At 47.0% G+C, this 26,086-nt stretch overlaps 1 protein-coding gene across 1 annotated transcript in view; it reads right to left on the reverse strand.

Moving 5' to 3' along the window:
• LOC142764984 (chymotrypsin-C-like) overlaps positions 1 to 26,086 on the reverse strand; it is a 43,571-nt gene that overhangs the window by 12,686 nt on the left and 4,799 nt on the right. Inside the window, exons 2-5 of the mRNA XM_075865528.1 lie at positions 12,068 to 12,095; positions 11,902 to 11,975; positions 7,181 to 7,284; positions 500 to 623 (exon numbers count right to left, since the gene is read on the reverse strand). Coding sequence (XP_075721643.1) covers positions 500 to 623; positions 7,181 to 7,284; positions 11,902 to 11,975; positions 12,068 to 12,095 — 330 coding nt within the window. The remainder of the gene's footprint in view (positions 1 to 499; positions 624 to 7,180; positions 7,285 to 11,901; positions 11,976 to 12,067; positions 12,096 to 26,086) is intronic.

The raw sequence follows: 26,086 nt of genomic DNA on the forward strand, positions 1-26,086 counted from the left end.
GTGGAGGCATGGAAATCTTTTATGTTGGCTTGAGGAACTCTTTTTCTTTCTTTACTTTTTTTGCTGCTTCGCTTGTCAATCCCCGTGCAGCCGCTGTATCCCGCGCCCCTCAATGGGCGAACAAGTTGTTTGCGAAATGTCTAGTTCGTCGCTAACTGCGCTGCTTGCATAATTGTGAAATTTGGCACCAATTGATCATTTTTGCCCTAGACTCGTGCTTATCAACTGAATATGTATGGCGACTAGTTAATCAGTATGATCGAAAGACGGGACGAAACACTACAGGCTCAGTGTTCATTGGATAATTCTCTCCAACTGTCACTGGACCCATGGCATGTACAGTGTCTTCCGTGCCGTCTTTCGTGCGTGTAGTTTTGCAAACGTCGCACCAAGTTGCCCACACAAAACCACTGACATTGTAAGGACCCTGTGACGTGAGAAAGATCGTGAAATCAGAGACTTACTCCTCTAGTACAGGTGGTCATCGCTGCATACTCACCCGGACCAAAGCGATGTCGTAACCCAAGAATACTTTTATGAATTTCCTGTGAATGACTACGGCCTTCGCTTTAATCCTTGGGCCCTTCTGAACAACGGTTGTGTTGTAGTATACCGTGACTCTCCTGTTGGTGAAAAAGGGGCCAACGCTAACTTCACTGCGTACTTTCGGAAAGAACGTCAGGAGGCAGCGTATTAAAGCGTACCATTATTCCCCACATCGATCTAAAGGTGGCGTTTCCTCTTGACAAAGATGATGTGAACCGATACTCTTTACACTGTACGATATTAAGTCCCACGGCTTAACCAAAGAAGGCTCCCTCACACCTAAAGTGACCATAGGCCAATCTCGGAGAAAGTCTAATGTTGCGCCGACAAGCGGTGACGCGTAGCAAACCTACTTCGTAGAACGTAATACCGGGTGGATAAGCATACAGTATTGCCGTCTGTCTCTTTCAGCACATCCGTACATTGCGCATCTTGATGACGTCGCTTGTGAGCTTTACAACGAGCGGCAGGTGCATAGCGTGCTAGCGAGGCATATATACTCGTCTTCAGAACTCATGTATGGGCTCGTACTCGGTAAGACTGAATACATACTTGAGGAAATAGGAAGGAGATGAACATGACCCCAAAATGTTTACTGTAAAAAAACACAAGATTATGCGGAATGCTCGACAACTAGCCGCCTGCAAACGGACCGCGTTGACTGAAAAATCCAGCCGTGATCAGCATGTGCGTGCTGATCACGGCTGGATTTTTGACAGGTACGAACCTGTCTGGCCTATTTGCCAGACAGGTTCGTACCTGTGACAGCTAGGTTAGCGTTAAGTGTCTCTTTGCGCTATGATCAGGAGTCCACACAGACAGGTACGAACCCTTATCACTCTACATGCTTGAGTGCTATGCGCCCTAATCAGTTACGTAGGGTAGAAAACAGAATAGGCCCCCAATGTCACAAAAGAAGTGTTCAAGCACACTAGCACTCACAGACAGCGTGCCATGGATACCATGCTCCCATTTCTCATTGCTCAGATGCGCATAACTCAAGTCTTTTCACGCTACATTGGTGTTGCCTGAAGGCAACACCAATGTAGCGTGAAACAACACGAATGTTTAGGAAACACCAATGTTCATGAAAATAGCGAGGCTTGCTGGTGGAGGAGGCCGTTCACGCGTGGACTGTGGCATCATTTTTTTCCGCTGGTGCACTCTATACTTGCGTGCAGCCGCCTTTTATCCGTTGCAAATATTCGCAGCTGAGCTATTTAGTGTAAAGGTATATTCTTCGACACCGTTGTGCGCACTTTTAACACGGATGTGCTTTGTGCCGTGGTCCACCAAGACTTTAGGGATGTATTTCCATCACGAAAATGACATAAAAATATACGCACTATCGGAATACGAAAAAAGAAAACTCCGTCAACGATAGTCTAGATCATGTCCTTTGGGTTCACGACAGCAGATGCCCGGAACGCTGTACCCTGAGCCACAAAACATGCTCTGCAGTCCTTGAAAAATACGTCTCCTACATTTGCCACTGCCCTTTGTTAGCGTTCTCCGCAAAGTGTAGCAATGCATCATCACCGTGTCATTCACGATTAAGAAATTGAACGTATCGTTTCTAAGTGCCTGTCCCATTCGGCGTGTTTACAATGGGTGAAGTGTAACTTTGTCAACGCCTTAACAGACTCCCAGGGGGTGACTTTACCCCAGCCGCCAGCATCGCTCACAGCACCTATTCATACAAAAACATTGCTCTGGAATGCCCGCCGGCTTTTATCATCTGGCTTATGCTCCACGTTTCGCACTTTACTCGTCTCGCGATACACCAGCTGGCCAAAGGAAAGACATGAAGTGCGCCGCCTCGGGTCGGCGCCGCGGTATTCTATAACTCCAACATGCCGCGAGCAGGCGACCTGAGCCCAAGTTGGGCGTCCAACTTGTCGTGCTTTTGAGTGGCGAAGCTCCTTATGGCGTGGGGCTGTCGCCCCTACACATGTATGTACGTATGTATGTATGTATGTATGTATGTATGTATGTATGTATGTATGTATGTATGTATGTATGTATGTATGTATGTATGTATGTATGTATGTATGTATGTATGTATGTATGTATGTATGTATGTATGTATGTATGTATGTATGTATTCTTATGTTTTCGTCTACCTTTATACCCAACACGCTTAATCAACGCAGAAACGAATGGAGCCATTGGTTTTTTTTCTTTTTTTTTCACTAAGACGACCGGAGAAGCCCAGGTACTGGAAGATTGCCGCATTATATTGCGTGATAGCATATAGTCAATTTGTTCTTCAACGAATTTCCTTTCCGATTGTGAGACACGATAAGGCCGATGGCGCATAACAACAGAACCATCGGTTTTAATGCGGTGTATAGCCACGAAAGTCTGGCTAAGTGTCATGGCTTAGCCATCGATGCAGGCCTGAACCTTTTGAGCCCTGGATTAATTATTTTGGTCGGATACACTTTTTTTGTGCGTATTTTTGTCGTAGTTAGGGCCTCAGAAGACCACAAACAAAAACTTTAGCCACTGGTACAAGCATTTTTGGGTTAATTAACGTGACATCAAAGTAGGTGATTAGGGCCCAGTGATTGGAAAATAAAAAATGGCTTCTTTTTTTTTTTTTCTGCCAATCAATGGTATACACAAAATGGAAACCAACGTCTTACTTTTCAGCCTAATACTCACTGAAACAGCTTCTGTACGTCGTCCCGAAAATGGCGCTTACCCACCTAAACTTACGCGCCTCGGCTTTACAGAAGACCTCGGTCGCGCCTCTTCTTTGTGGCTGCTACCTCCACAAACGTGCCGCAATATGGGTGTCAGTTGCAGTGGGGATCATTGAAGAACTATGCCGCCAAGAATGAGTAGTATTAGTTACGTTTCCGAGATACTAGGCGAAATGTTGTGCGGTGGTGTCAATTGACACCGTCAAGGCTGAAAGGGTTATGCTTAGCTAAAAGAGCCTATCACGCTGCGCTTGGGCAGGTGCTAGATCGGAGCCAATGATTGCGCTGGAAAAGGAAGAACTCACACCTGACGTGGGCAGTGAGGATGCAGACGGTCAAAGTGCTGCGATGGAAGTCAGTGGAGAGGCGTCTATTGTCGCTACAGTCATACCCTTGGGTAACATCATTGATTTTTCAGTTCTGTTCCAAATGGGCCGAAGCGCGTGGCCATGGGACAACCGAAGCAGACAGGAGGCGACAATTGATTGATTGATTGATATGTAGGGTTTAACGTCCCAAAACCACTATATGATTATGAGAGACGCCGTAGTGGAGGGCTCAGGCGACAAGAATTCAACTAAAAGTGCAGCGAGGAGCAGGGGCAACTAGGACGTCACCATCGGCTACATGGCTAGATGCAACAGCGACCACGTGTTCATGACCGAGACGCAAAACACAGTCTTCAGCGACAGTCATGTTGAAGACCAATGAAGACGTATCTGACAGACATACTTCCGATGTATCCTCGATGTGAATGACGTGTTCTTTACATGATATGACAGCGGAGGCGGAATGTAGGAAGTCCCAGCCCAAGATCAGTTCATGAACGCACATGCGTAGCACAATAATTTTGCTGTGGTGACGTAAGCCGTCGATGAAAACATGAGTCATACACTGTCCATAAGGTTGCATGAGTCCATAAGGTTGGACAGCAACCTGTCCATAAGGTTGGACAGCAACCCTGCGCACAGCCGGGAGGCCCCCACTACACGCGTAATCCAGAAGCGGGCAAGGAATTCGCATTGCACCCGCTTGCCAGCCTCTACCGCAATACGGGGCACCCCTCATTTTACGACGAAATGTTGACAGGGCGCGGAGTAGTTAAAGGCTTAGAACTTTCTAAATTGCCCGCTTACCAGCCTCTGCCACAATACGCGGCACCCCTCCTTCTACGACGAACTGTTTACGGGACTCCGAGTAGTTAAAGGCTTAGGACTTCCTAAAAAAGCTCTTTTTTGCCCCACACCGAACCGCCAGTGCCAGGAGGTGCCGTCTGATCGGGAGGAATGCGTTAGTGAAAGGAAACATACACAGACCGCTCACATCAGAAAAATGAAGGGGAGAAGGGGGAGAGAGATGAAGGGGGAAGTGGAGGGAAGAGTGGAGGGGGTAGAGGGAGGGAAGAGCGGAAGGATGCAGGCGCCCGAGGGGAGTCCACCGTATATTATTTTTCTCTTCTTCTTCTCCTCTTTCTTCTTTTTCTTTTCTTTTTCTTTTTTCCTTTTTTTCTTTTTTTCTTTTCTGTTTTTTTTCCTCTCTCCTTGCCCTCTGATTTGAGATTGTATAAAGCTGAGCACCAACAAACTGTATCTTTAATCCTGATGAAGGCCAGACTCTAGGCCGAAACGTCGAAATAAACCACGTTGTGACCGCTCACGGAGGATCTACTGGACTATATGCAAGCTACGGCCACTCGACCACCATGCCTGCCTATATATATATACATATATATATATATATATATATATATATATATATATATATATATATATATATATATATATATATATATATATATATATATATATATATATATATATATATATAGGGAGAGAGAGAGAGAGGGAGGGAGGGGGAGGGACAGGGAGAGAAAGATGAGAGCACCAGAAGCATCCATCGTTTCGCCAACGTATGTCACGCTTTATAGATTGCATTTTTCTGCAAAACTACACGTGCGGCCTCTTGCCTACACAAGAATTACGCTTAGCGCACTTGAGCAACGATGGCAGGCAAACACTTCTTGGAATTTCTTAAAAAGTTACATTTGTGCATAGCCATCAGTGACATAAACTTTCTTGAACCACAGCAGTTTTCTAGAAGAAAAAAGTACTATCATGGTTTCCTTGTTATGTCATGAGTATCTCGATGATCATCAACTACTTGCCTGTAAGCAATTCGGCTTTCGAGCAAAGAAATCTACAGAAATGGCATTTCTTGGAATTAAAGAAGAAATCGCTCAAAATATAGACAGCAAGCAGTTCACCCTGGGAATATTTTTAGACTTTCGAAAGGTATTCGATTCGGTTAAGCATGATATTCTGTTCAAAAAATTACCGTATTATGGCATTCAAGGCATTGCTCCAGAGTTAGTACGTAGCTATTTAACAGACAGGTTACAATATAAATGTGTTCACTGGTATAATTCCCAGTTAAAACCAGTAACACTAGGTGTGCCTCAGGGTTCTATACTGGGACCTCTATTTTTTATTTATATAAATGATATCGTTCATGTGCCAGTGGCTTCTTCTACAGTTATGTATGCAGATGATACAAGTTTGTTCTTCTCTGGCAGCTGTCTAAGAGATCTTGAGAAGAAAGCGAATGAATGCCTGGTCTCACTCTTTTACTGGTTAGATTCAAACCAACTGCAGTGGAATGTTAGTGAAACTAAATTTATTTTATTTAGGAGCAAAAACAAGTGTGAAGATTACAGTATTTCTCTCGGGTTTAAAAATAATGAAATTCAACGAGTCTCTTTGTTTAAAATTTTAGGTGTACTTTCTAATGAGCACCTGAATTGGACATCTCAATTAAATAAAGTACATGCCAATATGTCTCGATCAATTTCGGTTTTAAATAAACTTAAGTCCCTAGTTCCAAACTGGTTAAAGCTTCAGCTATATTATTCTTTGGTTCATTCCCATCTACATTACTGTCTTTTAATTTGGGGTACACATTCAAAAACCAATCTTGACAGGCTGTTAGTTTTACAAAAAAAAGGTCTGTACGCGACATAGAAAATCTGCAACCTAGAGAACATACTCCATTTTTTGGCAAGCTTCAGATACTTACTGTCTACCAATTATACAATCTTAAGCTCAGCCTATATGTCATTAATGAAATAGGAAACGTCGTTGGCACTTATATGGAGCATTGCTACTCAAGCGATACTCCCTATGAACTACGCTTTGATCGTTTTCGATTGCCTTTTTCTAAGCAACATATGGTAAGCAAACTTTATCATATCAAATACCTTATCTACTCTATGAAAATAGCTATGTCTGTGAACTTTTGAAAGAACATAACCCTAAAAACTGTGTGAAAATAAGTTGAGATGTACTTCGTTTCTTGTAAGGAGCCTCAATTGTATTACTTATTATAGATATTTCTTTTGTGTCGTTCGTGCTTTTGCATATTAGATGAAAATTGCTCAATTTCTTTCTTTTCAAATGTATTTCTCTATGGTACTTGGTAAGTCTGTCAGAAATTTCTCCTTGTTGCATTATATATATATATATATATATATATATATATATATATATATATATATATATATATATATATATATATATATATATATATATATATATATATATATATATATATATATATATATAACTATATATATATATTTTATTTATATTGGTACTACAAATTGGTGATGACTGCAATGTGTTATTTTAAAACGTATGTGTCGGCATCTGTTATACTTGTTGAATTTGAATTTTGTGTCCCCTCATTCAAAAGCAGAATGAAATTTGTATCCTTTGTTCCACTTCACCTGAGCAAATGTATAGGTGGAGGGACCTTAGTCCGGCAGAGGTCATCTGCCTTTAGTCCCTTCAACCTAGGCAATCATTGTTTTTGTCTGAATAAACAGTGAATGAATGAATGAAAATGAATGTGAAAATAAATAAAGTTCCTACCTTGACCGAACGCAGTGTGCAGCCGTCAGGATAGCGTCTCTTGTAATAATGCTTCCACCGCAAGTCACCCGGGATGCGTGAGGTTTGGCTCCAATTACGTTCACCTAAAAATCACGTAAACTGAATACACACTTCACTGTACAGCACTCGGGCACTTGCCTATCATTCACCAACACATTTCCATTATGCCGCCATTCCCGATATACCGTAGCATGTCCTGGACCTGAGCTAAAAATTCACACATCTTTGAAAATTCCCTGTCCGAACACCCAGCTCTTAGACGCTTAGCACTGCTCGGCGGATATCATGTGTTCATGCTTATATTTTGGTCGGCGAAAAGCGGAAGCTGCATGGCTAAGTTTTCCTCAAACACGCGAAAATGCCAACGGTTTTTGCTTCACGAGCAAACTTTATCTGAACCATCACGCGATAACGCCACATGATACATTCCTGTTTCGCAAATGGTGCTGGTGTAGTACAGCGAGAAAGTTCACTTGTAAAGAGCTCGTGTGTCGTTGAGAACGTGTTGCATGGAGTTGTTGCTTGACCTTGCTTTTTCCCGCCGAGGTGCTCGCAAGAGTTTTCTTGGGGTTTATTTGAGAGGCCCTGCAACACTTTTTAATAGCCATCGAATGGCTTCACTAAAGAAGTTTATTGCCTCATAAATCAACCGCCACAAGACTTTTTTAGAATTCATCGAGTAAGACCAGAGTTAGTGGTTTGGGACATGCGGTAGTTGCTTTCTGTTCTCATCCCTAGGATTGCTATGAAATCCAAGAAGGCCGGGACGACACGGGAGAAAAAAGCTGCGTCATGGAGAGGGATGGAAAATTTTCAGAAATTTCGATCAATCACAAGAAAAAAGTTTTTGACGTCTTTTTTTCGAAATCTTGGAAAAGTGAGAAAGAGAGAGAGAGAGAGAGAGAGAGAGGAAACTTTATTAGAACTTGGCCGGCAGCTTGGTCTTGGTGGCCTCAGATGGCGGCGCTGAGTCCCTGAACTCGGGCGGCATCTTCGGCCTGCCGGACAGCCCAGAGCTGGTCGTTGAGCTCCGAGCTTCTGAGCACCACCTCCCAGCGGCGGCGTCGCCGACGGAGAAGGTCCCCCGCGGCTCCCGCAGACGGGACGGCGGCGGGAACGAGTGAGCTCGAGGCTTCCTGTTGCCTGGTATTGGCAGCCGCCATAGGCGCATCGCGAACGGTGGCCGTTTCTCGACCATTGTTACCGGCGCATTCCCAGAGCATGTGGCGCAGCGTTGCTCTGCGCCCGCATGCTTTACATAGATCGGTAATGTGTAAGTGCGGGTAGCAGTGGCGTAAGACGACCGGGCTGGGGTAAGAGTGGGTTTGTAGTAAGCGATAGCTTACGGCATCGTGTCTGTTTAATTTGTCATGCGGTGGCGGGAACTTTCGCCTTTCCAGTCTGTAGTGTTGCGTAATATCTCGGAACGTGATGAGACGATCACCCCACGACCATTGTGGTCTGTGTTGTCGCTGCGTGTCTGTCGAAGTGTCTCGATCCGGCAGATCAGAAGCCCCGTTCTCGGGAGCGGAGGCGGCGGCCACGGAATGTGCCGCGGCACGGCGAGTGAGACCTCGAGCCGCGGCGTGGGCCGCCTCGTTGCCCGGAAGCGGGACATCGGTGTGTGCCGGGGTCCAAAGGAGGAAGACTGTTAAATTTTGTTGTGGCGATCGCGACGCTGAGTCACCATCACCGCACATCTTAAGGATGCGGGCCGCTTCCCGCGAGACGCGGCCGCGCGCAAAGCCGCGGATTGCTGCCTGCGAGTCGCTGATTACGATCGTAGCGTTCGGCACCGTGGCGATTGCTAGGGCTATCGCGGCTTCTTCGGCCGCCTCCGTATGTCCCGTGGTCACCGTGGCGCTCGCGAGGCATTTGCCCGCACGGTCAACGACCGCAGCGGCGTGTGCGTGTCTCCCGTCCCCATATCTCGCGGCATCTACGTACACAACTTCGTCGCTAGTGCCGTACTTCTTTTGAAGGTCACTAGCTCGCTGGTTACGGCGCCCGACGTGGTGCGTCGGGTGCATATTCTTAGGAAGCGGCGGAACAATTAGGCGGTCACGAATCGAGGCAGGAACATCCGCTTTTTCTCCCTGCTGAGTGTGGTACCGGATGCCAAGTGACTCGAGGATGTGTCGACCCGTCTTAGACCCCGACAAGCGTTCGTTTTGCGAAACGACATGGGCCTCAATTAACTCGTCGAGTGAGTTGTGCAGTCCAAGTTCTAGTAACTTTTCAGTGCTCGCATTCAGTGGAACTCCAATTGCTCTCTTGAAAGCCTTTCGTATTATACATTCGATCTTGTTTTTTTCTGAGCCTAGCAATTTGAGGTAGGGGGCAACGTATGTTATACGGCTTATTGCGTACGCCTGCACTAGACGGATCGCGCAGTGTTCGCGCATACCAGTACGTCTGTTCGTGATACGACGTAGGAGTCGGATCGTGTCGTCTACCGAACGACGTAGTCTTCGCACCGTCTCACCATTATGGCCGTTTGCCTGCATGTGTAACCCCAGAATACATACGTGACTTCCTTGCCGGCAGACGCGTACGTGTCGTCGTTGGAGATGTTGAACTGCAAGAATTTGAGATGGGCTCGAGGGGCACGCCACAAGGCTCCGTAATTTCGCCATTACTCTTTAATTTAGTTCTATTGGGGCTACCCGAGAAATTATTAGGCATACAAGGATTGTATCACAGTATCTACGCGGATGACATCACCCTTTGGGTTCCCGGCGGAGGTTGTGATGGTCACGTCGAGCGTACGCTCCAGGCAGGTGTAGACGAAGTTCAGGAGTACTTGCGAGGAACGGGCCTCGAATGCTCGGCAACCAAGTCGGAACTTCTAATCTACAAACCTACAAGTAGAGGTCGCAAAACCCCGCGCGACGAGGAAAGGGAGTGCTACAAAATAAGCGTTCTATTGGCAGATGGCACTCCCATTCCACACGTAGAAAAGTGAGAAAGAACAAAATTTTTTAGCACATGAAAATAGTTTACTGCAATATAGTAATGGTTTATTGACAATAGTCAAAAGCAGTAACTTTCGTTGTGTAAACAACAAAATTGAAATTCTCTCGCTCTTTTCGCAAAAGAATGCAGCATTCAACAGATTAAAGGCAGGCCAGTAGCATTACTGTGTACTCGTTTAGCTCTATATGAATGGGTGCCGCTTTCTAGAATTCTTATACTGCGGTTAAAACAAAGAACCTAGAAATGTCTATTTCCTCGTAGGTTCGATTATGTAAACATTGATCAAGATAGTAAAAAAAGAAGTTCAAACTCTAATTCAGAGTCAGTATAACTGGCTTCATCTGTAGCCTTCATCATTTTAAGATGTGACATTGGAAAAAGCAAATATGCTGTTGCAGTGCTTACGGGCAGTGAGTGAGGGCCGATTTCCCTCCAATGGCATCTGCTACCTTGGACTACATCCGCACGTTGAAAATCGGTCCAACCATTGCAGAATCTGCTTGCACACGACTTTATAGCAGGACTTCCGTCAGTGGTTACAGAAGTGTACGAAGGAAAATCAAAAGGGGGACAACAACGTGTAACAAAGCATCGAAAACCACCCCATCATTGACGGGACCCCAGCGGCTAAGCTACGCTATAGACTCAAGCTAAATTGATGCTAGAGTTGAGTTTATATGATGTCGATGACGAATGGTCAGGTGTCGTTTAGTGTTGTGGTACCACGTGCGACGTTTCGGTTGCACGTTCAACGCTGAGTGTTGCCTAAGCTTTATTCCAGTACGTTTTAGCCCGCAGAAATTTCACCCAATTTTTCTAACTGCGCAGAAAGAAACAGAAAAAAACAGTGTTTTCCAGAATTCGCTCCTTTGTTCCCGCACTTCGCATCTCCAGTAACGCGTGCCTCATGACCTCCCCCCCCCCCCTTTGAGCATATTTTTCTTATCAACGCACGGAAAGCTTCAGTGTGATCGTGAGCACGGGCAAGTGGCGGCCTGCCGCGGCGGGTGCAGTACTTATGCAGCCCTCGATGCTCAAACCAGCCAGTGGTCGTGTACAGTTTCCAGGCTTGGCTCGCGCGTTCTGAGGAGGCTCGGCAAGCGATCGGAAGCATTTTCTGATGACGTTGACAAAGTGGATCGGGGCCACTCCAAGCCGCATATGTTGACCTTTGTCTTTATCAACGATGTGAACCGCAAAAAAATAAGTCGATGTGTTTAAGAGGTTACACACCTACGCAAGCTTTTTTTTCTCGCTTCCTGAAGACCGCGTCCTATACTTATTAAAGTAGGCCTTAAGCTCGCCACTCTGCTCTACACATACACCGATTTCTGGTGCCACCTCTAACTGTTGATTTGAAGACAGTCCCAGCTTCTCAGGCTGGAGCTTTTGATTGACGCATAACAACGTAATGAGTTCCATGTATAGGTTCACTTCATAGAGCAGGCACTCTACATTTGTGAGTGCTCTTCGCCAAACCTATGACGGTGACTTACTTTTGAAAAGTTTATTGCAGAGAAAATGCATTTTTGAGTGCAGACTGGGTCGATTTGTCAATTCAGGAATAAAGACGCGGCGTTGCGATTCAGGTGAAATAAAATATTCGAGCCGTCGTAATAACTTTCACGTCAAGTACCACTCCTCAACACCTTTAGAGAACCATGCGAAATAAACTTTTCTAAAAAAAATTGGAAGGCAGATTGCACCATATTGTGTTTTCTCACCACCCAAGGTACTTGCAGCTTCGAAGCAATGCTGCCGTTGACTACTCTCCCTAGTGCCTGTGAGCGCCCGCATCCTGGAACAAACAGTACGACAGGAGAAGTTTTGTGTAGGGACTTGCTGAACAAATACAGTGGCAAAACGCTGGTGGTTGTACTGGACTCTTACCAGGTCTGTTGATGCCGTAGTAAGACGCCTGCAAAAAATTGCTGTGATTTAAGAAACTCGTCGTAATCCATGAACGCGGATTGTCGATAAATATGTTACGTGACACATGATAGCATTGCTAGGTGCCGTTACTTCAATATAATCACCGCATTTTAACCATTCCACTTAGTTATGTAGGTTACAACGTGTCAGAAACACGTCTTTCGGGTTCACCCCAGCATGTGGCTATGTTACTGTATTTGTCATTTCTGAAATGCCAATTCTAAACTTCAAGTTGTAACGGCTGAAGCTTGAGTGAAGTTCTTTCGATTTTTATATTCCACAAGCTTTCCGGGGTCGATCTGAATCTGAATGGCCATTGCCAGTGCACTCGTCCCCACTGCATCGAGTGACTGCCCTTCCAAGGAGTCACAGGCGCAGGAACTCAGTGTAGATATACACTTCCGTACAAGCTGCCTCGAGACCTGCCTCATGTCGTTACGCTCTAACACCCCAAATGTAGGTTAGCCTTCTTTACCGACAATAAAGTAGCCACTCGGCCAGTTGCTTGTGCATACTGAAAATTCACAGTGTGAAAATAACACATGACCACGGACAGAACACAGATGTAACAAGCGCTGACTTTCGAATAAAACTTTATTCACACTTTTTATGGCACAGCAGGCCACGGTGATCATTGACGTTTTTGGTAGTCTTGTATGTTGGCATCATTCTCAAGATCCTTTCGCTGTTTCTAGACGCGACGCTGCTTGGGGCGGAGTTCAATCCAGTGTGTGTGCCCACCCCTTACTGCGCAAGCGCAACAACAGGCCGGAACACTAGAGAGTTTTAGTACTGCGGAATGGTGCTACGTACGCATCACGCAAGCGCCTTGCGTTACGTGGCGCCGTTTGCCACTAATCGGCTTTTAGTACGCCGTGGTACCCGCGTACGTAACGAGCGTGAAGCGTGTTGCGTCATCTGGTAGATCAAAATAGAAGCACGTGTTGTTGACAGCCAATGTGAGCCAATCCAAGTGTTGTAGCCAGATTATGGCCATATTTTAAGCGGCAGAGCCGGTCGGTGCTTGCCTTCGATGCCGCCATTTTGCAAAACGAAGTCTCGCGCTGTCGCGAATTTGTTCGAGAGCGGCGCGATCACCTCATACGTACGCATGCACGCATCTCATGCATGCGTACGTAGCGGCTGCGTACGTAATGCGATACGTGCGCGTTGCGGTCTGCGCATGCGCACTACGCAGAACGTGGCGTCCTTACGTACGCAATGCCGCCACGTACGCAACGTATGCAGTACTAAAACTCTCTACTGCCAGAACGCGCTAACGCGCAAGCGTGTTCCGGACCGTGCGAAGGGCTGGGTGAGACGCTGTAGCCTCTCCCCCTTACGCTCTTTCAGCAATCATGTGACACGAGATTCTGCAGACGCGCCATGAACCACCGCGTCGTATCCTACTGAGAATGCGCTGGCACGCGCTAGCGCTTTCGGACCTGCGTAAGTGGCTGCAGGTAATGACACGTGTTTCAGGACACGGTTTCAGGAACCAACACGTGTTTCAGGGTCAAGCAGCTCGATGCTTGATCTAGTTTTTCTGAGCCGTATAATTGAAAAGGTTACCGTGAATGTTAGTAGCGGTATTTCTGACCATTTAATTGTTGAGTTTTCCTGTGTTTTTCAAAATATACGCTACCCCGAGCCTCGGCCCAAATATGTATTTGTCAAAAATATTTCAATGGCCCAGGATGAAAATGTGTTAGACCATCTCGACCTTTCCCTCAGCTGGTTTCGTGGTTCCGATGCCGTCGAATTATGGGATCAATTAAAAAATATTTGCTTATATTGCCTCGACAACATCACTCCAAACAAAATAAGGCATGTACGAAAAACAACTTCATGGATAACGCGTGAAATTTTGCATATCAAAAGAAAAATCAAAAGGCTAAGACGAGGAGCGGCTGACGGTAATACTATTAGTGCCAACCAAATTGTTCTGAACTCCGCAGTCGCAAACTCAAAGCGTCTGTACTATGAAAATACTTTGCCAAACTATATCAGAAATGCCCCACAAAAGTTTTGGCGTTTCCTGTCCAGTAAAAAAAAGCCTATAAAACAACTTAACCACAGTGGCGTGCTCCTTGTTGAACCTCTCCATATTGCTGAACATTTTAATGCTTATTTCCAAAGTGTTTTTTCTAAATCGAGTGATCCCAAGCCTACAATCCATGTGCCTTCGGCCCCCGATGATGACTTTATATCCTTACCTGGTGTTGTTTCATTGCTCCTTAACCTTAAAACAAAAGCTTCCCCAGGCCCGGACAAATTGCCCAATATTTTTCTTCGTCGTTATGCCGAGATGTTGGCTCAATTTCTGGTTATAATTTTTCGCGCATCTTTTTCAACCGCAATTGTACCTCCTGACTGGAAAATAGCCCGCTTGGTACCCGTCTTCAAAAAAGGTGACCCTGCATGCCCTTGTAATTACAGGCCAATTTCAATGACATCATCGTGTTGCAAACTTCTTGAGCATATCATAGCTAACTACATTCATAAATTTTTACATGACCGTAATTTGCTTTCTTCTGTTCAACACGGTTTTAGAAAAGGTTTCTCTACAGTAACGCAATTAACATCGGTTGTTCACAGTTTTGCCGCCATTCTAGACAAATCGGGCCAAGTAGATGCTATTTTTCTAGATTTCTCTAAAGCTTTTGATGTTGTTTCTCATGTTCACCTTATCAATAAATTACAATCTACTGGTCTTCCTGCATTTATAGTTAACTGGATATCTTCATACCTGAGTAACCGCAAGCAATTCGTTCGCATTGATATTGACTGTTTACAATCCCTCCCCGTGTCATCTGGTGTCCCGCAAGGAAGTGTCTTAGGTCCTTTGTTGTTTCTCGTATATGTTAACAATATTGTGGATGTGATTACTGGCCCTGTTCAAATAAGGCTGTTTGCAGATGATTGTGTATTATTTAATGAAATAACATGCCGAGAAGACCAATCAGTATTGAATTCCAATCATTGTAATAAATATGACTGGTGTACTAAGTGGAATATGCACCTAAATGCCGACAAATCAGTTTTTATGAAAATAACCAATAAGAAACATTCTCTATCCTTCCCTTACAACCTTTCAGGACAACCTTTGAACGAAGTTACAGAATATAAGTACCTGGGTCTCACCATAACAAACACTTTAGGTTGGAACAAGCACATTTCAGACATTTGTACGTCATCCTTTCGTAAACTGAGCCTTTGAAGACATAAGCTCAAACATGCTCCTGCAAGTGTTAGAATGCTAGCCTATACATCTATTGTAAGACCTAAATTGGAGTATGCATGTATAATCTGGGACCCTTACACAAAAACTAACATTCATGCACTTGAGATGATTCAGCATAAAGCGGTTCGGTTCGTTTACTCTAAATACCGTTCGAGCGATTCCCCAACCCAACTCATGAGAGACCATAACATACCAACCTTAGAACTAAGACATAAAATCCAAAGATTAAAATTTCTTTATCTTCTCAAGAATAACAAATTGTCAATGAGACCAGAACAATACATCCAACCACTCACCGCTCGCAGAACAAGACACCGGCATGCCGACTCTCTAACGCCCTTCAATTCTAGAACTAACATTTTCAAATTCTCCTTTTTCCCGTGCACTGTAACCGAATGGAATCAATTATCAGCATTATTCATAAATAGCATAGACTCAATTGAACATATTGTATCTTGACCTGTATTGTTAAAGTGTTAAATGTCTTTCTTATTCATTGTTTTAGTTATGTCCTTATTCTTCCCGCTTTTTATTTTCTTGATCTTCTGTTGTCCTTATTACGAGCTTTGTAAATACGTTCCTCCTGCTTGGGCCCTTCACTGGGCCTGCAGTATTATGTAAATAAATAAATAAATAAATAAATAAATAAATAAATAAATAAATAAATAAATAAATAAATAAATGAATAAACAAAGTTTCAGTTGGAAGTCGGCACTTGTCGCGTCTGTTTCCTGCCAGTGGTCGTGTATTATTTTCGCGGTGTTAACTCTACCCACAATGTGTGAGGGAGACTGGGGCCCACTAGGGAGGGAAGTGGAGCACGCCAGAGGGGGGGGGGGGGGTAAACAACAAGAGGGAAAGGCAGGGAGGTTAACCAGGCACATGCCCGGTTTGCTACCCTACGCTGGGGGAATAGGAGAGGGACATAAAGATGAGAGAGAGAGGAAAGAGAAGAGAAAGAGAGTGAGAGAGAAAAGGAGGATTGTCAGTTAATCGGCTGGCGCGTATGCAGCGGTGGCACTACACAAAAGTTAAAGGTGGTCACAGAGGCCTGTAGTCCTCAAAAAGCACAAGACAGCTTTGACTGCTTTTTGAGCCGACGAAAGGCGATGACGGTGTTCCAGTAGCATCTGCACAGAGAGTGGCCGATCGTCCAATTGTCGCATTGCATCCGAAAGCTTCTGTCTTTCAGAAGCAAATCGAGGGCAATGGCATATCAGATGGTCGATGTCTTCTTTGGTGCAGCAGACGTCGCATTCCGCATTGTCGGTCAATCCGATGAGGGTTCTATATGCTTTTGTGAAGGCAACCCCCAAACATAGGCGACAAAAAAGTGAACCTTCACGTCGACGAAGTCCGGATGGAGGTCGAAGTTCGAGTCGAGGGTTTATTTGGTATAGTCTCGTATGTCTTATGCTTGGGGTGTTCCACTCCTGCAGACTCAGACTACGTGCCAGGTGACGAAGTTGATTTGCAGCGTCAGTCCTTGACAAAGGAATCGGAAGGGTGTGTTCTTCTTGGTGCGATGTACGAGCCGCGTTGTCTGCGGAATCATTGCCACTGATCCCACAATGGCCAGGGAGCCACTGAAACTTGAACTCGTGGCCTGTTTCTGTGACGTGGTGAACGAGCTTGACAACTTCGTAAGTTAATTGTTCATGGCAACTTCGTCGAAGGACTGACTGCATGCTCTGTAGGGCTGGTTTTGAGTCGGAAAACACAGCCCATTTACTAGGTCTTTGGGGTTTGATGTACTCTATGGCGCCACGCAAAGCCGCAAGTTCTGCCGCTGTGGATGTAGTGGCATGTGACAGTTTGATTCGCAGAGTGATTCCTCTAGCTGGAGTCACCACCGCACCACCAGAACCAGACGCTGTGGTTGAACCATCGGTGTATATGTGCACGTGGTTGTTGTACATTTCGTGCAGATAGCTCAAGCTCAATTGTTTTAGGGCTGACGAAGGCAAATTTAATTTTTTCCGTATTCCTGGAATTGAAACACGTACTTGCGGAAGTGTCAGGCACCACGGAGGATACACCAGTTTCTCAGCAGGCGTAAAACCTGATGTAAACGACGCACAATGAGCGCAGACAATTGCACTAAATTTCGTGCGGGGCCTCTCAGTAGCGAGGGTTGCCAAGTGGTGGGAAGGATTCCTAGCATGTTGCCTGAGGTACGTACGCATCGTTTCAATGGTGATGTGTGTCATGATCGAGTAGTCCTGTGCAATGGCAATTGTTTCAGCTGTCGATGCGCAGCGGGGTAAACCAAGGCATAGGCATATCCTAAGCGCTTGGGCTTGAATATTTTGTAATGTGCACAGGTTAGTTTTGCACGTGTTAGATACAACAGGTAGGCTATACCGCAGGAATCCAGTAAATAATACCTTGTACAGCTGTAACATACACTCGACCGACATTCCCCAACTTTTCCCAGCAAGAAACCTGAATAAGTGACAGATGGCAGTCAGCCGCTTTTTCCCGTAGTTTACGTGGGGTGTCCAATACAGGTTTCGGTCGATTACAACTCCCAAGAACCCGTGACTCCGGCTGCATGACACCAACTGCCCGTTAATTGATATGCCGTAACCGGACATTTGTTTTCTGGTGAAAGCCACGACTGCACACTTCTCACTTGCGATTTCGAGCCCTTGTTTGCGTAAAAGGTACGGTGTCACTGATGCTGCCTTCTGAAGTCGAGCGTGAAGTTAAAGTCGAGTCACACCTGATGTCCACACACAGATGTCATCAGCATAAATGGAAAGTCGTACACTGCTTGGTTGCTTGCCAACTAGTTCAATGAGTGTTAGGTTGAACAGCGTCGGGCTTAGCACTCCGCCTTGTGGGACTCCTCGGCTGCAGTAATGCTCGGGTGTCGGGCCATTCTCTGTCTGCACGTGAAATGATCTATTCTGTAGGTAGCTCTGAACCCACGTATATATCCTGCCACCGAGTCCCATTCCTTCTAGTGCGCTGAGAATGGCTTCGTGGGTGACATTGTCGTAGGCCCCTTTAACGTCAAGAAATAACCGCTTGCAGGCCTTCTGGTGTTCTACATATGTCACCAAGTCAACTACATTGTCAATTGGCGAGCGGCCTCGTCTGAACCCGGACATGGCATCTGGATATATTTCGTAGAATTCTAAGTACCATTTCAGACGCGTTAAAATCATCCTTTCCATAACTTTTCCCACACAGCTCGCGAGGGCAATCGGGCGGTAAGAGGAAATGTCCAAGGGTGACTTGCCGGCTTTGAGAAGTGGAATCAGGCGACTTGACTTCCATTCCTGTGGAACCATGCCAGTTTGCCAGGAGTCGTTGTACAGCTGCAAGAGTGCCTGCCGAGCTTGATCTCCTAGGTGACACAGAGCACGGTAAGTAATGCCGTCAGGTCCTGGCGCTGAAGAACGTCTACACAAAGCAAGCGCAGCCTTTAGTTCGTCCATGGAAAACGAAATCTCCATTCGGGGATCACGTGAGGATACAGAAAAGTGGGGCGTCTTTGTCACAGTTGAATTTGAGCCGCAGGCAATCCTTCGACAGAAGGAATCTGCGACATCAATCTCTTCGCAGCGTAAGTGAAGTGCCAGAGATTTTAATGGGTAGCGCTGAATAATGGTTGTACGAAGACCCCGGACAGTTCTCCAGATTAGTGACAGAGGCTTTCTGGGATCCAACGACTCGCAAAAAGATACCCATCGTTGCTTGGCTAACTTGTCCATGTGACGCTGTATTTTCTTTTGTGTGCGTCTGGCCACTCTCAGATCATCAAGTGACCTCGTGCGTCTATAACGTCGTTCTGCACGACGACGAATCGCTCGGAGTTTCTCGAGATCAATGTCCATATCAGTGCGAGATGAGCTCACCGGAAGTGAACGCGTCGTTGACTGTAGGGCACTCTTTATTGCGTCCTCTAAGTTGAAATGTGAGGTGCCAACATAGTCTTCCATGATTAACTTGTATTTTTGCCAATCGGTGCACTGGACGGCTCTGGAGGACTTGAGACTTGGAAAGCCGTCAATCTTCAGGTATGTTGGGATGTGGTCACTACCCCTTGTTTCCAAATCCGAAAACCAGTGCACTCTGCGTGTGAACGAGCGTGAGACGAAAGTGAGGTCCAAGCAACTGCTATAGGCCGATCCGCGCAGATAAGTAGGGCTGCCATCATTCACGAGGATAAGTTCACATTCAGAAGCGAAAGACACTAACTGTCTACCTCTAGTGTTGACCCTGGAGCTTCCCCATAAGTAGTGGTGGGCATTGAAGTCACCAGTTATCACCCATGGCTGGAGAGTTGAATCAAAAATTCCGCGCAAGCGCTCTCGGTCTAGACGACTTGATGGATGTAAGTAGGCTCCGATGATGGTGAATGTGGTCTTCTTGTTTTTTACTGTTAGGCAAACGTACTGGTTTTCTTCGTCAGGGGGTACAGGGTGATGAACGTAAGTTAAGTCGCGCCGTATGAACACAACGACCTTGCTGCGTTCTCCATGGGTAGAAGACGTAAAGCACTCATATCCAGACAGTCTCATCTGGACTGATAGGTTCGCTTCAGATATCACAATTATGGAGAACTGGTTTGTGAATACATATTGCCGGAACTCGGACATACGCGCCCTAAGTCCTCTGGCATTCCACTGAAGGACAGATGCGTTCTTGACCTCCTCGCGAAAAGATAACATGTTGCGGGCCATCGTTTTACCTTAGAGCTGCAAGCACCGGACTCAAAGTGTCCAGCACTTGGAGTGCGCTCTGTGCTGATGGGGTGTTCATGTTGCTTATGGTGCATTCAGACGACGGATCGAATCCCGATGTGGCGGGACGGACGGCGCGTCACGTGACCTCACATCAGCGATTCCCCTCGTCCGCGACTCGTCCGCGCGGCTCGCGGACGGATGAACCCAACCTGTTTCTCACATCGGGATTCTGGCGGGGGAGAGCCGGTACTTCAGCGGAATAGCTTGGGGTCGGTGGCAACCAGTACACTTTTCGTCTGCTCGCGGCATGTCCTCCATGGCTCGCGGACAGCTGCATGACTGGTCGGCATCATCTACGCTTGAGCATTGTTTACTTAGTTTCCGGAGACTTTGTTCTCAGGTAATTAAATATGCAGAAATCACTTTTGGTGGTTCGGGAAATGTCGCCGCCGTCGCTTAACACGCGAGATTCTTAGCCGTCATGGTGGTGAAATATTCCAACTTCTGCAACCGGCGACGTGCCGCTTCTAAAAAAAGGCGGCAGACACGTTTAGAAGTTCTACAAGCGGGGAATAATGTAGTTGAAAGAATATCCTGCTAGCAACTCCCTTTTCTCCTGAAAGAATAACACTACTCGTTCATTTGTCACAACACGACAGACATCGCAGCCAAGCTTCGCTTCTTGCGGGCATCCATGTTGAATACTCTCAAACCGGTCTGCTGCCAGCGGGCGCAGGTGAGCGCCGAATCTGCTGTCGGGGGTAATCCGGCTGTTTATTCCTAGGACACCGTCCGTCGTGTGGATGCGTCTGCAGGCGGACCATCCGCGGATTAGCTGTCCGCGTCCGCGACAAATCCGGATTCGGTCCGTCGTCTGAATGCACCATTAGGAGCATGCGCATTGCACTCATAAGGGTCTGCAACATGTTGATGACCTGGCGATCCTCAGTTGTCTTTTCATCAGTGGTTCGTGATGGCATCGAGGTTGGCGGGGATCGATGCACCTCTGAAACAGGCTGTGTTCGTGGAAGTGATGGCCACTCTTCACGATGCGGGAGTCTTGACCCTGATTCTGTTTTCGGTGTATCCGTCTTCGCAGAGCTTGATGATGGGGGGCCAGTTCTTCTTGCTTGAGATGACGGGTCTCTATCGGCAGATGCCACGTTGCGTGATGATCTTCTGTGGTGACGCCAACGTCGCCTGACAGTAGCGGCGGCTTCCCTGTGCGTTGAATTGTCACGCACCATGCGTTTCAACACCGCGCGTTCATTTCTCACTCGTGGGCAATCTTTAGACGACGCTTTATGAGCGTCGTGGCAATTGGAGCATTTGTACGCAGTTGCGTGGCAGGTGTCTTCTGAATGAGGTTCGGCACACCGCGGGCACACGACATTGCTGGTACATACTCCTTTGACATGTCCCATCTTGAAGCATCTGAAGCATTGTAGGGGCTTCGGTATGTATGGACGGACCTGATGGCGAACGTGGCCAACTTTGACGCGTGGGGGAAGACTGTCTCCCTCAAAAACAATCTTCAGGCATCGTGACTGACCAAGCCTTGTGATGTGCTTGATGAGGATGTCGTCTGTAGTTGGCTTTATCAAGATTGGGAAATCGTCAGCGGGAATAGAAATGTCCACGTCATAAATGACGCCAACACTGCCCTTACAGTCAGTGGGGATCACTGATTTAACTGTCACTCTGTCGATTTCCGAGATGTTCTGCAGGCTTTGCAGCGCACTACGGTGTAGAACATCAACTGCCAGAATATTCTTGCGTGAGTTGACCCTGACGTCTTTAATTTCATTTGGAGCGAGTCCTTCGAGGTATGCAGAGAGGACTTGCCTGTTAAGCCGCCGTAGGTTGGCTGAAGAATCCACTGCCATGAAGAGTATAGTGTGTGGCCAATGCTGCGCGGTAGCCTGCACGGTGGATATACTCGTCGTCGACGATGTTCGTAGCAGTCTTCTTTTTGCATTGCGGCTCATGACGACTGTGTAGTCGTCATCTGATGACTCGAAACCGTCGGAATAAAGCTCCGTTGCCTCGCTGTCTGTGCCACTTGAGGTGGTCCCACGTTTCCTAGCCGCTGCCAGACGTAGCGGTTGTCCACTTCGAAAATCCTGAGAGGCTTCTTCATCCATTTTCGCAAGAAGGGAGCAGCAGCTCCCAGAATTTGCGGTAAAACAACTAGAAAATTTGAGACAAGGGTACAAGCGTTCTATAAAATAGACACTTCGTCGTCGTCTCGGAGCACGCCAGAAGTATTTCACTATACTCGGCGACAACTTTCTGTGACAGCACAGCCAAGGCTACGAAGCCGACGCACGCCCTTTTAAGTGTGAATACACTTTATAAGCGACCTCAAACCATCCACCGCCGTCAGCGGCGTCCGCAGTCTTCTCTCTATCTTTAAAAGAAAGAGGACTTGGCGGGCCGCAGCGCGACGCTCTACCGAATAAGCCACGGACGCGACGCTGATATCGGTGTCAGTAACGCGCCTTATATCTTTAACGCCGCTGCGCGCGTCCCCCTCCCCCTTCGCTCGATCCTCCGCTCTCCTCGCTCGCTGCAGCTGCGCGCACACCCCTCTCTCTCGCGTGCCCGCCTTCTCTCTCAGTCTCCCGTCGAGAGCGGGTCGTGCGATAGATGTCCCGGAGGCAACGCTACCGTCAACAACGTATGCAGTACAACCGAATGCCAGCACTGCACCCGTCGTTGGAGGTGACGGTACCGCGGTGGTTTCGCCGACGTTGAAGACAAGGCGGCGCTGCGAAGGGCTCGTGAGACCGAACGTATGCGGGCGAAGCGTGCAGCGGATGCCGAACTGTGTGCTCGCGAGGCCGAGGACAAGCGGGCGAAGCGTGCAGAGGATGCCGACCTTCGCGCTCGCGAGGCCGAGGACAAGCGGGCGAAGCGTGCAGCGGATGGTGAACTGCGCGCTCGCGAGGCCGAGATGAGGCGTCAGCATCGAGCCGTGAACGCGGCCCAAGATGCGGAACGACAATGCAAGCGTCAGGCGGAGAAGGGCGATGAAGGCCGGCGTCAAGACGCCGCTCGCAATCGTCAACGGCGAGGGGACGTTCCCGAAGCCGTTCGAGCCAGTGGACGTGCCGCGCGGGAGAGGGTGCGAGCCCTGGACTTTGCTCGTCCGGACGCGCGTTTCAAACGCGACTTTGTGGATCGCAGTTTCGGTCACAGCTGCGCCGTGTGTGACCGGCTGAGGTTCGATAACAACCTGAGCTGCATTTCCGACGTGCGGAACGAGACCAACAGGTTGAACGCGTTGCGGGTTCTTCGGAACGAGTTCGGAAGACGGTCGGGCGAACACCGATGCGACGACATGGATGCGCAAGACCCGCGGCTGGCTCCCTTCGGTGCGTTCCAGGTGCGTGCGTCTTGCCGAGAGTCCCTGCTGGCCGGGTGGGTTCAGCCGTTGAGCAAGAGCCACGGCTACGCGTACCCGCCTCGTCCCGCGGACCTCCCCGATCTGAACCCGGTGGAAGAGCGCCTCATCTCGCCTCGACTCCCCTTCATGAGCATCAGGCGGCTCACGCGGGGCAACGGTCAGTCTACACCAGTGCCTACTCCGGCAATGCCATCCTGGTTGTGACCGTTTACCTGGCCTCTCGAGAGATGACGTCTTGGACCAAATGGATGCGGCGATGGAGAGTGAGTCTGTGCGCGCGCGTCCCTCGGTTCCGATTGTGGTGGTGGGTGACTTTAACGTGGACGTTAGAAAGGACAATGGCTGGTTGGTTGGCCACATGCTGAACAATTACTCGATGACGTGTCTGTCTCTCGAGTTTCCGACCACGATCAACGGTGGCTTCATAGACTTGGCGTTCAGTAGGAACTGTACGGTCCGCTCCGTCTTGCCGGATCCGCTCACCGTACATTTCTCGGATCACAAAGCGCTGGTACTAACCATGAGCTACAACGATAACACGAATAGGTGCTAATCTGTAGTGTAGTTTTTGTGTGTGTGTGTGTGTGACGCGCTCGCGATGTGTGCATTTAAGGCATCGTACGAAAATCGTGAACTGTAAATAAATATTACTTCGTATATAATGTATCTGTGTACAAATGCTTCATGACAAACAACACTTAAATTCATTAATTACACTTTATTCATCATCATCAGTAATAAAACTCCCAAGCATTTCCCCGAGAGTGAACATGGTTAAGTGCGAATGCACGGGGTGATGCTATGAGGGGGGTAAAGTTAAAATCCGTTAGCATTCGCCAGTGAGTTAACGTAAACTCCCCCGTGTGATCAAATTGCGATTCCCAGGAACCATTACACCATAAAGGCACCATAGTGTGATTAATAAATATAATAGTGCGAATTAATAAATACCCCTCATAGCATCACCTCGTGCATTCGCACTTAACCATGTTCACCCTCGGGGAAATGCTTGGGAGTTTTTTTTACTACGCTTCTGAATGTAGTTCATGGACGCTAACCTTTCTATACTGCGTAGCGTTAAGGAAAATATAAAAATAAAGGATTTTAATATTATGTTAAATAATGTTCGCATTGTTAGTAGAAATAGTACACCGTGAAGGATTTTCGTTCTTTGCCGTTTCTAGTTTTTTGCTAGATTTTTTTTTCGTGCCATTTCACCTTTCTTCTGCCCCGGATAACAACGGTGGCGTCACTCGGTTGCAGCATGTTCACATCGAAGCTTGTGAGCGACCATAAGTTCGCTAGGCGATCTGTGTTGATCGAGCAGGGAGAAACAAAGACAGTGATGTGTCGTAAAATATTTTGTTTCCCGCATGCGCAATCACCAAGAAAGAAGACGTCTGTGAGTGATATTATCACTGAAAGGGGGACTTTAATCGCTATAACTACCTCGAAAGTGAAACAACGACCTGCCAGTCTTCAGCAGAACCAGCTGCTTGAAAGGAAACGTGGCATTGGAAACTGTACGTAAAAGCTATGGCTCTTTTTCTAAATTGCGTTCCATACGTGGTCGGCATTTCGGTTGCCTAATATTGTTGATACGATTACGCTGAAGCTCGCGTACTGTAACACCGTGCCCGTCGGCGTCTGTACGGAGGGAGTGGTTCTTTGACCTTTGTGATCACAGCGGCTTACGAGGATTAAATTACCAGCGCAAAGTTTCGCTGGGTAATATACGTGTTTATGTGTGTGTTATACTGTTAACTATGCAAAAAAAGCATTTCATCTCTTTGGATTTACGAACATGAGACGCTTGATCATGACCGGTCGTGGCAGAGATTTGTTCGCGTCCCCTGAAAACATAACATGAGCGTCTCCAGAAAGATTTTCAATCTCCAAAAAAGAAAAACAGCGATGCCGACTCAGTATGCTATGGAATTTAAGAAACGGTTTCTTGCCTTTGCGTTGGTGTTCCCATCGCCCAGTTCCTACACGGTCATACCTTTTTTTTTCTCTCAAAAAAATCTGAACTCTTCAATAATGCCTAACTCTTGTTTCTTTCCTTCATAAATGAACATTTTATTGATTACCTTCCAAAAAATGAACGTTTATTTATGGTGCTCGTGCTCTTGAATGAACTTACGAAACCGAAACCTAAATCGCCCTCAAATGGACTACTTGGCGCAGTTACACATCTGCATAAGCTCCGCCCACGTAGCTTAGGCCGTGCCGCCACAGAAAGTTGTCTCCAAGTATATAACGTACGTAAATGAATGGAGTCTCTGCGCACGCGAAGTAAAAACAGAGAAGACAGTCCCATTCCATTGCCGTATAGATAATGACCACCCCGCAACACGAGCGAAGTTAAGCTGTTCTATCAACACCCGAACCGAAAGGTAGCTTCAAGAGTTGCACTACGTGCTCATGCCGGCTGCATATGTTGTGCGAGCACGGTTACCATGACATATAAGGATCTGCAACGTCAAAACATTATTCCAACAATAACACGCAAAGTGATCGGCGAGAATGGTCGTTTACGTGTGACAGAGAGTAGCACCTCACACAGAGATGACACAGCACAGAGGGCTTAAAGGGACACTCACCAGGTTTGACAATTTTGAGCTGAC

Source organism: Rhipicephalus microplus, chromosome 6 (genome assembly GCF_043290135.1).
Source record: "Rhipicephalus microplus isolate Deutch F79 chromosome 6, USDA_Rmic, whole genome shotgun sequence".
Classification (NCBI taxonomy): Eukaryota; Metazoa; Arthropoda; class Arachnida; order Ixodida; family Ixodidae; genus Rhipicephalus; species Rhipicephalus microplus.